The sequence below is a fragment of the Capricornis sumatraensis genome, chromosome 17, assembly GCF_032405125.1.
Source record: "Capricornis sumatraensis isolate serow.1 chromosome 17, serow.2, whole genome shotgun sequence".
Taxonomy (NCBI): Eukaryota; Metazoa; Chordata; class Mammalia; order Artiodactyla; family Bovidae; genus Capricornis; species Capricornis sumatraensis.
Window position 1 is genome coordinate 42,601,939 of NC_091085.1, and position 12,398 is coordinate 42,614,336.

The 12,398-nt window shown below is 37.3% G+C and overlaps 1 protein-coding gene across 2 annotated transcripts in view; it reads right to left on the minus strand.

Annotated features, from left to right (window-relative positions):
• BLTP1 (bridge-like lipid transfer protein family member 1) overlaps nucleotides 1-12,398 on the minus strand; it is a 183,745-nt gene that overhangs the window by 134,697 nt on the left and 36,650 nt on the right. For both annotated transcript variants that reach the window (XM_068989706.1, XM_068989705.1), the window contains exons 14-18: nucleotides 6,927-7,082; nucleotides 6,568-6,665; nucleotides 3,619-3,797; nucleotides 3,345-3,451; nucleotides 2,147-2,352 (exon numbers count right to left, since the gene is read on the minus strand). In XM_068989706.1, coding sequence (XP_068845807.1) covers nucleotides 2,147-2,352; nucleotides 3,345-3,451; nucleotides 3,619-3,797; nucleotides 6,568-6,665; nucleotides 6,927-7,082 — 746 coding nt within the window. The remainder of the gene's footprint in view (nucleotides 1-2,146; nucleotides 2,353-3,344; nucleotides 3,452-3,618; nucleotides 3,798-6,567; nucleotides 6,666-6,926; nucleotides 7,083-12,398) is intronic.

The following is a 12,398-nucleotide window of genomic DNA, read 5'->3' on the forward strand; positions in this document are numbered from 1 at the left end:
CCTTCATGACCAAAATAATCACAATGGTGTGATCACTCACCTAGAGCCAGACATCCTGGAATGTGAAGTCAAGTGGGCCTTAGAAAGCATCACTACAAACAAAGCTAGCGGAGGTGATAGAATTCCAGTTGAGCTATTTCAAATCCTGAAAGATGATGCTGTGAAAGTGCTGCACTCAATAGGCCAGCAAATTTGGAAAACTCAGCAGTGGCCACAGGACTGGAAAAGGTCAGTTTTCATTCCAATCCCAAAGAAAGGCAATGCCAAGCAATGCTCAAACTACTGCATACCTGCACTCATCTCACACGTTAGTAAAGTATTGCTCAAAATTTTCCAAGGCAGGCTTCAGCAATATGTGAACCATGAACTTCCAGATGTTCAAACTGGTTTTAGAAAAGGTAGAGGAACCAGAGATCAAATTGCCAACATCCTCTGGATCGTCAAAAAAGCAAGAGAGTTCCAGAAAAACATCTATTTCTGATTTATTGACTATGCCAAAGCCTTTGACTGTGTGGATCACAATACACTGTGGAAAATTCTGAGAGAGATGGGAATACCAGACCACCTGACCTGCCTCTTGAGAAACATATATGCAGGTCAAGAAGCAACAGTTAGAACTGGACATGGAACAACAGACTGGTTCCAAATAGGAAAAGGAGTACATCAAGGCTGTATATTGTCACCCTGCTTATTTAACTTCTATGCAGAGTACATCATGAGAAATGCTGGGCTGGAAGAAGCATGAGCTGGAATCAAGATTGCGGGGAGAAATATCAATAACCTCAGATATGCAGATGACACCACCATTATGGAAGAAAGTGAAGAGGAGCTAAAAAGCCTCTTGATGAAAGTGAAAGTGGAGAGTGAAAAAGTTGGCTTAAGGCTCAACATTCAGAAAACTAAGATCATGGCTTCTGGTCTCATCACTTCATGGGAAATAGATGGGGAAACAGTGGAAACAGTGTCAGACTATTTTTTGGGGCTCCAAAATCACTGCAGATGGTGATTGCAGCCATGAAATTAAAAGACACTTACTCCTTGGAAGAAAAGTTATGACCAACCTAGACAACATATTAAAAATCAGAGACATTACTTTTCCAACAAAGGTCCGTCTAGTCAAGGCTATGGTTTTCCCAGCATGTATGGATGTGAAAGTTGGACTGTGAAAAAAGCTGAGTGCCGAAGAATTAATGCTTTTGAACTGTGGTGTTGGGGAAGACTCTTGAGAGTCCCTTGGACTGTAAGGAGAACCCACCAGTCCATCCTAAAGGAGATCAGTCCTGGGTGTTCTTTGTTTTTTTTTTTTTTTTTTTTATTAAATTTTAAAATCTTTAATTCTTACATGTGTTCCCAAACATGAAACCCCCTCCCACCCCCCTCCCCTGGGTGTTCTTTGGACGGAATGATGCTAAAGCTGAAACTCCAATATTTTGGCCACCTCATGCGAACAGCTGACTCACTGTAAAAGACTCTGATGCTGGGAGGGATTGGAGGCAGAAGGAGAAGGTGATGACAGAGGATGAGATGGCTGGATGGCATCACCGACTCAATGGACATGAGTTTGGGTGAACTCCGGGAGTTGGTGATGGACAGGGAGGCCTGGCGTGCTGCGATTCATGGGGTCACAAAGGGTCGGACATGACTGAGAGACTTAACTGAACTGAACTCAAGATAGAGCTCCAAATAACTCTGCTTATTATTTACCATGAAGTAAACTTGTTGGTTTTTAATGAACTCACTTGAAGTAGCCTTTTCTGGTACATATCCTCAGATAACAAAGTTCTTTTATACTTCTCTGCCACATTAACTGCAATGTGTTAAAATTGTCCATGTACATATCTATCCTGCTATAATCCTCTAGCCTATCTTCTTAGCAACAGATGCTATATCATTTATCTCTAGCTACTAGCACAAAATTCCTAGAATACACTAACTTCTCAAAAAAATGCTAAATGAAGAGTTTTAAAGACTATTTTTAACAAATAATTTTATAATTGAGCCTAACAACACAAGTTCAGTCAACATATAATATATCCTAAATGCTTTAAATCATAAAACTGGCCATTTCAAATGGTATCAATATCAGTTAGATAGTTAACTGCTTTTACTACATTTAAAAATATGGACATTCTTTTAAAAATCTTACCTTAATACACAGAAAGGCATTTAATAGAGGTCCATAGAGAGTTATCTGAGAATCTGGAGAAAGTTCCATTTCTACATGAAGTTTATCAGGTGGAAGTTCTGAGGGATCAATAGGAGGACGTGAAGAAGTAGAGGGAGAAGAAACAACTCTGTCTGTTTTCTGAGATGGCCTTAACACAGATAGCATTGTTTCTTCCATTTCTGACACTGGAATTAATTGAGGGGAAAAAAAGAATAATGTTTGAGTGGAAAGGGGGAAAAGAATCTCTTAAAATTTCTTCAAGGAACTATTCACTAAAAAATTCTATTTTGTAAATATGAAATCAACTAACACTAATAAAATGTCTCCAGTATATAATGAAAACAAAACTAAAAGACTAATAATTAAAAATGCAATAAAGAATAGACTTCATTGAAACACATATAAAAATACACAAATCCAGAAAGAGCTCCAAATAAGTCTTTGCTTATTATTATTATTACTACAAAGAATCAATAAAAAGTTTTCATTAACAAAGGCAATATTATCATCAAGTTCTGGCAATATACAGTAAAGCTGGGTCAGAACTAGGCTCTAACTATACTTGGACATTAAACTATAAAGTTAGTTTCACATAAACAGCTATACAAATGCACTGTGGCATTATCCAGATCTATATATAAGAAAGTTACAAAAACTATTCTTTAATATTTAACTCACTGGAAAAATACAAAGAAAATATTTTCACTAGATTCTAATTCCACTTTGAACCCAAATAAAGCTGCACTTAAGCCTCAGGGAAACTATAAATAATATGACAGCCGTCAAAATGCATTAAAGAAACTAATATTTTACAAAATCAAGCACTCTAAACCTATAGATGTACATATACCTGATTTCATACTCCAGCTCTGCCCACCAGACCTTGAGAAAATTATTCCTTTCTCTGAGCATATTTCCTCAACTCTACAATGACAATAATATTATAATATCTATTTCACAGAGTTGCTTTAAGGATTAAATGAGATAAAGTAAACCAAGGAACAGCTTGGCATAGTAATTGATAGCAAATGCCCAAAGAAAGTTATACCAAAAATATTAAAAAGCATAATTATGTCAAAAGAATAGATGCATTTCCAAAAGTTTTAATTTCTTCTTTGTATCCTTGATGTTTATCAGTTTTGATATTTTAAGATACTGATTATACAGAAACACTTACATGACTGTTTCAGCTGTTCATCTGCTTTTTGTGGATAAATTGGATGCCATGTATAATCAATTGTAAGCATGACACTTGGGACAGTCCAGCATTCAACCCAACCAGCCCTTTGAAGAGTAAAAAATAAAGTTTCTAGTCAGGTACTTATTCCTTTAATTGTATTTAAACACCAGTTACATATAAAGGAATTTTACTGTTATTCTCTGAAAGGACTGAAAGTGTAATTTTTCCACATTAACACAAAATACTTAAATTGCTAATATTAAATACTTACTTTTCTTGAGTGATGTTCCGCCATTTTGGTTTGACTGTTTTCTGGCCACTTTGACATTCAGCAGGAATACCAGTATCATGAGTCATTTTATTGGCATGGCAATTCTTTACCAGCATAAATAATGAGTATTTACTAGGGTGGCAATCTGGTAGAAACAAATGAAGGTCAACATCTTCACCCTAGAAAACAATTTATAATAATCCAAGGTAATAAAACAGGTACAGAAGTTTGCTAGAATACTATTTACAAGCAAGTCTATCTATAATATGCTTGAGAATAAATTCAGTAAAAAATAAATCTGAAATTGCAAATTTACACTGAATAGTCAGTTAAGTAACTGGAATAAGATTTTACATTATCTGAAATTCTGCTTAGAAAGTCAAGAAAAAAATCAGGGAAACAAACTGCAAAACTTTTAGAGAACAGTAAGAAGTTTTCCTTGGATACTTCACATATAATTCAATTTAAAAAACTAAAATTATCTAATATGAACTCAGATAGAATATGTGGAATATTTTCATTAATTTTAAAAATATGATTGTCTATATTTAGGAAGTCTTGGTTCCTCAACTGGCTTTTAAGAAGTATATCAAAGGATCTTTCACTTTTTTCCCTTCAGTTCAGTTCAGTCGCTCAGTCATGTCCAACTCTGTGACCCCATGAATCGCAGCACGCCAGGCCTCCCTGTCCATCACCAACTCCCAGAGTTCATTCAAGACTTGCGTCCATCGTGTCAGTGATGCCATCCAGCCATCTCATCCTCTGTCATCCCCTTCTCCTCCTGCCCACAATCCCTCCCAACATCAAAGTCTTTTCCAATGAGTCAACTCTTCGCATGAGGTGGCCAAAGTATTGGAGTTTCAGCTTTAGCGTCATTCCTCCCAAAGAAATCCCAGGGTTCATCTCCTTCAGAATGGACTGGTTAGATCTCCTTGCAGTCCAAGGGACTCTCAAGAGTCTTCTCCAACACCACAGTTCAAAAGCATCAATTCTTCAGCGCTCAGCCTTCTTCACAGTCCAACTCTCACATCCATACATGACCACAGGAAAAACCATAGCCTTGACTAGACGGACAGGTGCCCTAATCTTTGCTCATCTTGATGCCTGGTTTCTTAACAGGCACCACAGTAAGCTTTACTGCCTGGGTCCAAATTCCAACTTAGCCACTCACTAGCTAATGACAAGTTACATAAACTTGCCTCCTCAGTTTCCCATTCCATAAATATACATAAAGTGAAAGTGAAAGTGAAGTCACTCAGTCGTGTTCGACTCTTTGCGACCCCATGGACTGTAGCCCACCAGGCTCCTCCGTCTATGGGATTCCCAAGGCAAGAATACTGGAGTGGGTTGCCATTTCCTTCTCCAGGGGATCTTCCTGACCCAAGGATCGAACCCAGGTCTCCCACATTAGAGGCAGACGCTTTAACCTCTGAGCCACCAAGGAAGCCCAAATGTTCATAACAACTACTTTAAGAAGGTTGTTCTGAGAATTAAATGAATTACTACACATAAAGCAATTGGAATAGCGTCTGGCACTAAGAAGATGTTAAAAAGTACTGGCTGCTTGTACTATTGCTTTTATTTTTTACCACCATAACCTCCATCAATACTACAACTACTGTTGATTGTATATACCTTAAAATTAGATGTACCATGAATTTTGAACTCCTCAGAGCTGGCTTTTGTATAAAAGGAAGAAAGGTCCTTGTGTATTCCCTGAATTCAAGGGTACAATTAGAAATGAAATACTGTTTATCTTTGAATAATACAGGTGTGAATACACAAGTCCACTTTTGCGTGGATTTTTTTTCAATGGTAAATACTACATTACTATATGCTCTGCAGTTGGTTGAATCTGCAGATCCTGAACCTTGGATACAGAGGAACCAAGGATATGGAGAATCTAAGGAGAACCAACTCTAAGTTGCACATGAATTTTTTGATGGGAGGGAGAGTCAGCACCCCAATCCCCAGACTGTTCAAGGGTCAACTGTACAAAAAAGTAAAATCTAGCTCACAGACTCAGTAAAACATTAGAGCTACAATAAATTCTTAAGAGAAAATAAAGATTAGTCACAGAGGTTAGAAATGAGCGCTAACAAAATAATTGACTCAAGGAATTATTTTTCATCAGCCAACTTCTTTTTAACCGAAGTACAGTTACTTACAATATTATTCAATATACTCGTTTTAGTTGTACAACAGAGTGATTCAATGTTTTTATGGATTACACATTATACAAAGTTATGACAAGATACTGATTATATTCCCTGTGCTCTACATTACATCTCTGAGATTTATTTATTTTATAACTGGTAATTTATACCTTTTAATCTCCTTCACCTATTTCACCCCTCCCCCTTCTAGTAACCACTAGTTTGTTTTTTGTATCTGAGAGTCTATTTCTGCTTTATTCATTCATTTTGTTCTTTAGATTCCAAATATAAGTGAAAACATACAGTATTTGTCTTTCTCTGTCTGACTTATTTCACTATGCATAATACCTATTCTTGGTCATCTATGTCACAAATGGCAAGATCTCATTCTTTTTAAGGCTAAGTAATACTCCAATGAGTACATATACCACATTTTCTTCATCCACATTCATTCATCTGTCAATGGGCATTAAGGTTGCTTCCATATCCTGGCTACTGTAAATAATGCTGCTGTGAATACTGGAGTACACATATGCTTTCAAATTATTGTCCAACTTCTTAGGGGAACTTAGGGAATTTACAGGAATGACAGAATATTGCAACTAACTACCAAAAAAAAAAAAAAAAAAAAAACCAGAAGCAATTCTGTGACACTAAAGTTAGTGAACAGTTGAGGAAAGCCAAAATACTGCAGGCTGGCAACAGAATGGGCAGGAGAAAATAAAGATAAGCACCGGGAAATCAAACTTACTAATAAAGCTGTGGAACAAACAATGCATCCAATTATACGTACTTTTAAAGAGAACTTGGTATTACATGTAGCTGGAACAAAGTCCGTAAAAGGCAAAGAAAAATCAATGTTTAATGTTTCCCCACAGGCTGCCAGGTACACTGCAAAAAAGAGAAAAAGAAATTTAATTTCCAAAAAAAAAATTTTAATTAAAACTGCCTTAAATACATACTTATACGAAATTAAACTTAACTGCTTAGTTCAATATGAATTCTGAAATAGTTCTCTGAGAGCCTCACAAGACAATGCAAAAAAAGGTCAATTCTATTATCTATTAAAACTACAAATCAACACCAATTTTCTTTGTTGGTATTTGTCTTAATGAACAGAATATTTAACCTAATTTTTTTAAAAGTACCTACCATTTTCCTGTTGTTTAGTGGAACAGTCAATCCAGTTGTGCTGATTAGCTGCCCAAATCATTTCAAATTGATGAAACATTATTTTAAAATTCCATGTATATGGAACAAATGAGAAAATGTCTGGTGCACTATCACTTGACCAGTCTTGAATTAAATCTAAAATAATTGAAGTAGGAGACAAAATGTACAATTAATTGAAATTCAGAAAACAAGATAAAAATATTCTAACATCAAAAATGATGTTTTCAATTGTAACTAAAAAGAATTTTTATACAAAAATATTAAAAGGTGATTAAGATGGAGCTAAATTAAAATTGCAGGAGAATTATCAACAACCTCGTATATGCAGATGATACCTCTTTAATAACAGAAAGTGAAGAGGAACTAAAAAGCCTCTTGATGAAGGTGAGACAGTAGAGTGAAAAAGCTGGCTCAAAACTCAACATTCAAAAAACTAAGATCATGGCAAACAGATGGGGAAAATGTGGAAACAGTGTCAGATTTCATTTTCTTGGGCTCCAAAATCAATCCAGATGGTGACTGCAGCCATTAAATTAAAAAACGCTTGCTCCTTTGAAAAACAGCTATGACAAACGTAGACAGTGTATTATAAAGCAGAGACATTACTTTGCTAACAAAGGTCAGTATAGTCAAAGCTATGGCTTTTCTAGTAGTCATGTACAGATGTGAGGGTTGAACCATAAAGAAGGCTGAGTGCTGAAGAACTGACAACTTTCAAACTGTGGTGTTGGAGAAGACTCTTGAGAGTCCCCTGGACAGCAAGGAGATCAAACCAGTCAATACTAAAGGAAATTAATCCTGAATATTCACTGGAAGATCTAATGCTGAAACTGAAGCCCCAGTACTTTGACCACTTGATGCGAAGGGCTGACACACTGGAAAAGACCCTGATGCTGGGAAAGACTGAGGGCAAGAGGAGAAGGAGGCGACAAAGGATGAGATGGTTGGATAGCATCACTAACTCAATGGACATGAGTTTAAGTAAAGTCAGGGAGATAGTGAGGGACAGAAAACCGTGATGTGCTGCAGTTCATGGGTTCGCAAAGAGTTGGAAATGACTTAGCAACTGAAGCACAACAATAACAAACAGTTTGACAGTAAAAATGCTCACTTACTAATCACAGTTACAGACAAGAAAATTTTTAATGTATTTCATATACCTATTATATCTTTAAAGAAACTTAAGAAGATAAAAGAGCAAGAAAATCACCTGATAATCTGCTACTCAAATATCTAATATTGTGGACATATCTCATTCTAGTTTTTTCTCTATGTAAATTTTTACAGTATCCTAGATGCACATGTTTTATGTATTACTTTTTGTCACTGAACTCAAAATTTTGCCATGTTATTTAATAGACAGTAACAAAGATTTTAATGATAGTTCATTAAAAAGATCTGCAAAGATTTATTTAACCATTTACTGTACTTGGATATTTAGACTTCAAATTTTTGTTGTAGATGATATTTGTTACTGCATATATTTCCATACAAGGTATTTTACATATTCAGAATTACTCTGTCAGGATAGATTTCAAAAGTAGATTTGCCAGGTCAAAGTTTATGAATTTTTTAAGGTTATTATAAATCACAAGGGCTCCACAGCTGGCTCAGTGGTATAGAATCTACCTGCCGATGCAGGAGACACAGGTTTGATTCCTGGGCCAGGAAGACCCCCTAGAGAAGGAAATGTCAACCCACTCCAGTATTCTTTCCTGGGAAATCCTGTGGACAGCGGCTCCTGGAGAGCTACAGTCCATAGGGTCACAAAGAGTTGAACCCGACTGAGTGACTAAGGAACAATAAATCACAAACTGCTTTCCAAAAGTAGCAGATCAATTTATGTTATTAAAAATGTATGGTGAACTATCTATTTCAATGTACCTGTTCCTGCATTATATTTCTTTCTACCTCTTTCTATTTTTATTTTTTTTGATGGCAGCTAGGGTGCTGCAGCTTGATTTCTGATAACTGAAAAATGATATCTCAATTTAATTGAATATTTTAATTACAAGGAGGGTTGAATATTTTTTCATGTCACTTTATTCACAAAACAAATATCTACAGAATGTCTACTGTGTGTACACTCTGTTCTAGACCCTGGGAACACAATGTGAGCAAAACAAAGTCTTGGCCTTAGAATTACAGTCAATCAGCTATACTGACTGCTGATTCACTGTACTGCTGCATCAGATGGTTTAATTGTTGCTTTTCAAAACTGTGTTCATATATTTTGTCTGCATATCCTTTCATACTTTAAACCCAACAGGCAAAAGCTCTTTATACTATATAAAGATATCACAGTGCTTTTCCTTCTGGCATTCACATCATTTGCATGTATTATATACTCACAGGAATCACATTCTTCAATAAATCGCATCCTCCTAAAGGTGTCAAGCTCATCTTTGTATTGTCAAGCTCATCTTTGTACACTCAGTACATAATACAGTGCTACAAAAGCAGAACTTTGTGTATTTGACAGAAGCAAGTACCATTATTATAACACAAACTCTTGACAACCAGATAGTCCTGGGTTTATATTCTGGCTTATCATTTTACTAGTTATATAATCTTGAACAAATGACTGAAATTCTATTGGTCTTCTCTTTTACAAAATGGGGACAACTGCACAGACTTATTGTGAGAATTTAGGGGATAATAAGTGAACTTTTAGCACAGAAACTGTCACAAAATAGCACATGAATGGTAGCACTTATTAAAGATAGTCTAAGAAAAATAATAGGCAAAATTAATTATATATTTAAAGTCATTTTCCTTGAATTTTAAAGGATATCTTTAAAGGAGAAATATTAGATTCAGTAAAGAAATCAGAAGTCAAATATCATATGAACTCATTTTAAAAATAACTGCAATGTACAGAAACCTGTACACATATATTAAATCCTCTCTTGGGAAAATGACAAAATAATTTAAGTTTCAATAAAAATTAATATTAATAAGATGCAGAGTTTTACTTTATCAGCAATAAAAGGCATATAGCCAATAAGGTCCGTCTAGTCAAGGCTATGGTTTTTCCAGTAGTCATGTATGGATGTGAGAGTTGGACTGTGAAGAAGGCTGAGCGCTGAAGAATTGATGCTTTTGAACTGTGGTGTTGGAGAAGACTCTTGAGAGTCCCTTGGACTGCAAGGAGATCCAACCAGTCCATTCTGAAGGAGATCAGCCCTGGGAGTTCTTTGAAAGGAATGATGCTAAAGCTGAAACTCCAATACTTTGGCCACCTCATGCGAAGAGTTGACTCATTGGAAAAGACTTTGATGTTGGGAGGGATTGTGGGCAGGAGAAGGGGACGACCGAGGATGAGATGGCTGGATGGCATCACTGACTCGATGGACGTGAGTCTGAGTGAACTCCGGGAGTTGGTGATGGACAGGGAGGCCTGGCATGCTGCGATTCATGGGGTCGCAAAGAGTCAGACACAACTGAGCGACTGAACTGAACTGAGACTAGAGAAAGGAAAATTCCACTTAATTTTACTTTCTTTTAAATACATTTTATTTCTTTTAACAAGCAATCCCAGTAGTTCATCGTATCTTACAGTATCTATGCTTACTTCTAAAACTTTATTTCTACATACTAACATACCTAACTACCCTGACTGCATCATCACTAGCTTTAACACAATGGTCAGCACTCAGGAGGTGCCCAAACGTCATCTATGGGATTAATCAACTACACAATACAAAATTTATCACTCATCAAGTTGTTTTTCCTCATGTTTTTCCCTCATAAACATGTTTGGTTCTGCACTTTTACTCAAATTATTCATCCCTTCTAAAATAATGGAGAAGAAAATGGCAACCCACTCCAGTACTATTGCCTGGAAAATTCCATGGACAGAGGAGCCTGGTAGGCTACAGTCTATGGGGTCGCAAAGAGTCGGACACGACTGAGCGACTTCACTGTCACTGTTCTAAAATAAACACACTCTTTGGTAACCTCTTTGTTAAGGAAAATGCTAACCATCTTTAACAACAGCATGACCATACAGAGAGAACAAGGGTCTATAGTCAAAAAATTGTTCTTAAATGTCTCTCCCACTTATTGGCTTCATGAGTCTGCCCAAGTTGTTGAATGTTTCTTCAACCTCCTCACCGTTAACTCAGCGATAACAGTAACAGCTGTCTCTTTTCAGAGTTGTGAAGGTGATAAAAATGAATATGCTTTGGAATGTTTTATGAAAACACTATGCAAATTTTCATTAATGTTACTGAGTTCATTTACAAAGATCATTTCAGATCTTAATGCCCTTCCTTCCTTTCTCTAATTGCCTTCAGATCATGGGGATTTCCTCTGTATTCACATCTTACATGTACTTGTTAGGGTCACAATTCATGCTTGTGCAATATACTTGACATTGATAAATAAAGAAATGCTCATAAGCGATGTGCTTAGTTGCTCAGTCATGTCTGACTCTTTGCAACCCTCTGGACTGTAGCTTGCTAGGCTCATCTGTCCATGGGATTTTTCAGGCAAGAATACTGGAGTGGGTTGCCATTTCCTTCTCCAGGGGATATTCCCGACCCAGGGATCGAACCTGCGTCTCTTGTCTCCTCTGCACTGCAGATGGATTCTTTAACTGCTGAGCCATCAGGGAAATCTAGACCATATTGGTTGGAGGTTAAATAGCAAGGGAGAGTTCTAGGGTGGAGCTTGGACCACTGGAATGGTTGTATATTACACCATAAGGGCAGTGAAGCTGCTGCGGGAGGGTGAGAGGTGAAAGTACAGGAGAAGGCTGGATGTTAGACTGCAGGTCAAGGGCATAACCACAGTGGAACATTCAGAGGTTAGACCAAAACAGAAGGGCTTGAGGTTAGACTACAGCAGAAAGCTGGAGACTGGCTAGAGGTGAGACCCCAGATAGACTGAAGCAGGTCACCCATGTAGAAGACAGGGTGTTTGCAGGGGGAGGGCCGCGCTCAGGGGTGGAGTGGGAAGGTGCAAATAGGTCATGGGGATGGATCCAGGCTGGGCTATAGGGAAGGGACAGAGTCAGACAGAGTGAGAGGAAGGAAAGACATAAGTGTGGGGAACTGAGGGAGGCCAGGGGGATAGGTGTGACAGATGCCACAGCTAAGTCCCCTTTGCCCCTGGCTATGAGCTCCCAGCCCACCTCCTCCTTGACCAACAGAAACCACACACTGCCCTCCATGCCCAGAAGGGGGTCTGGAGCCAAGACTCCCTTGCCCGAAGGTAGGCTCAGGCTCCAGAACTCCCTCTCCCGATACCCTCCTAATTTTCTGCAGGTTGAGATCATGGTTTGTATTTGTTTTGAATCATTATTCATAAGAGACTCTCAGCTTATAGTGGTTGCATTTATTTACTTGATATTACTAATTAAAAGGCTGAAATATAATTGCTAGTGAAATAAACACAAATTCAAATAATCTACTAATCTAAGGAAACCAATGTAATTTTATAGTTATT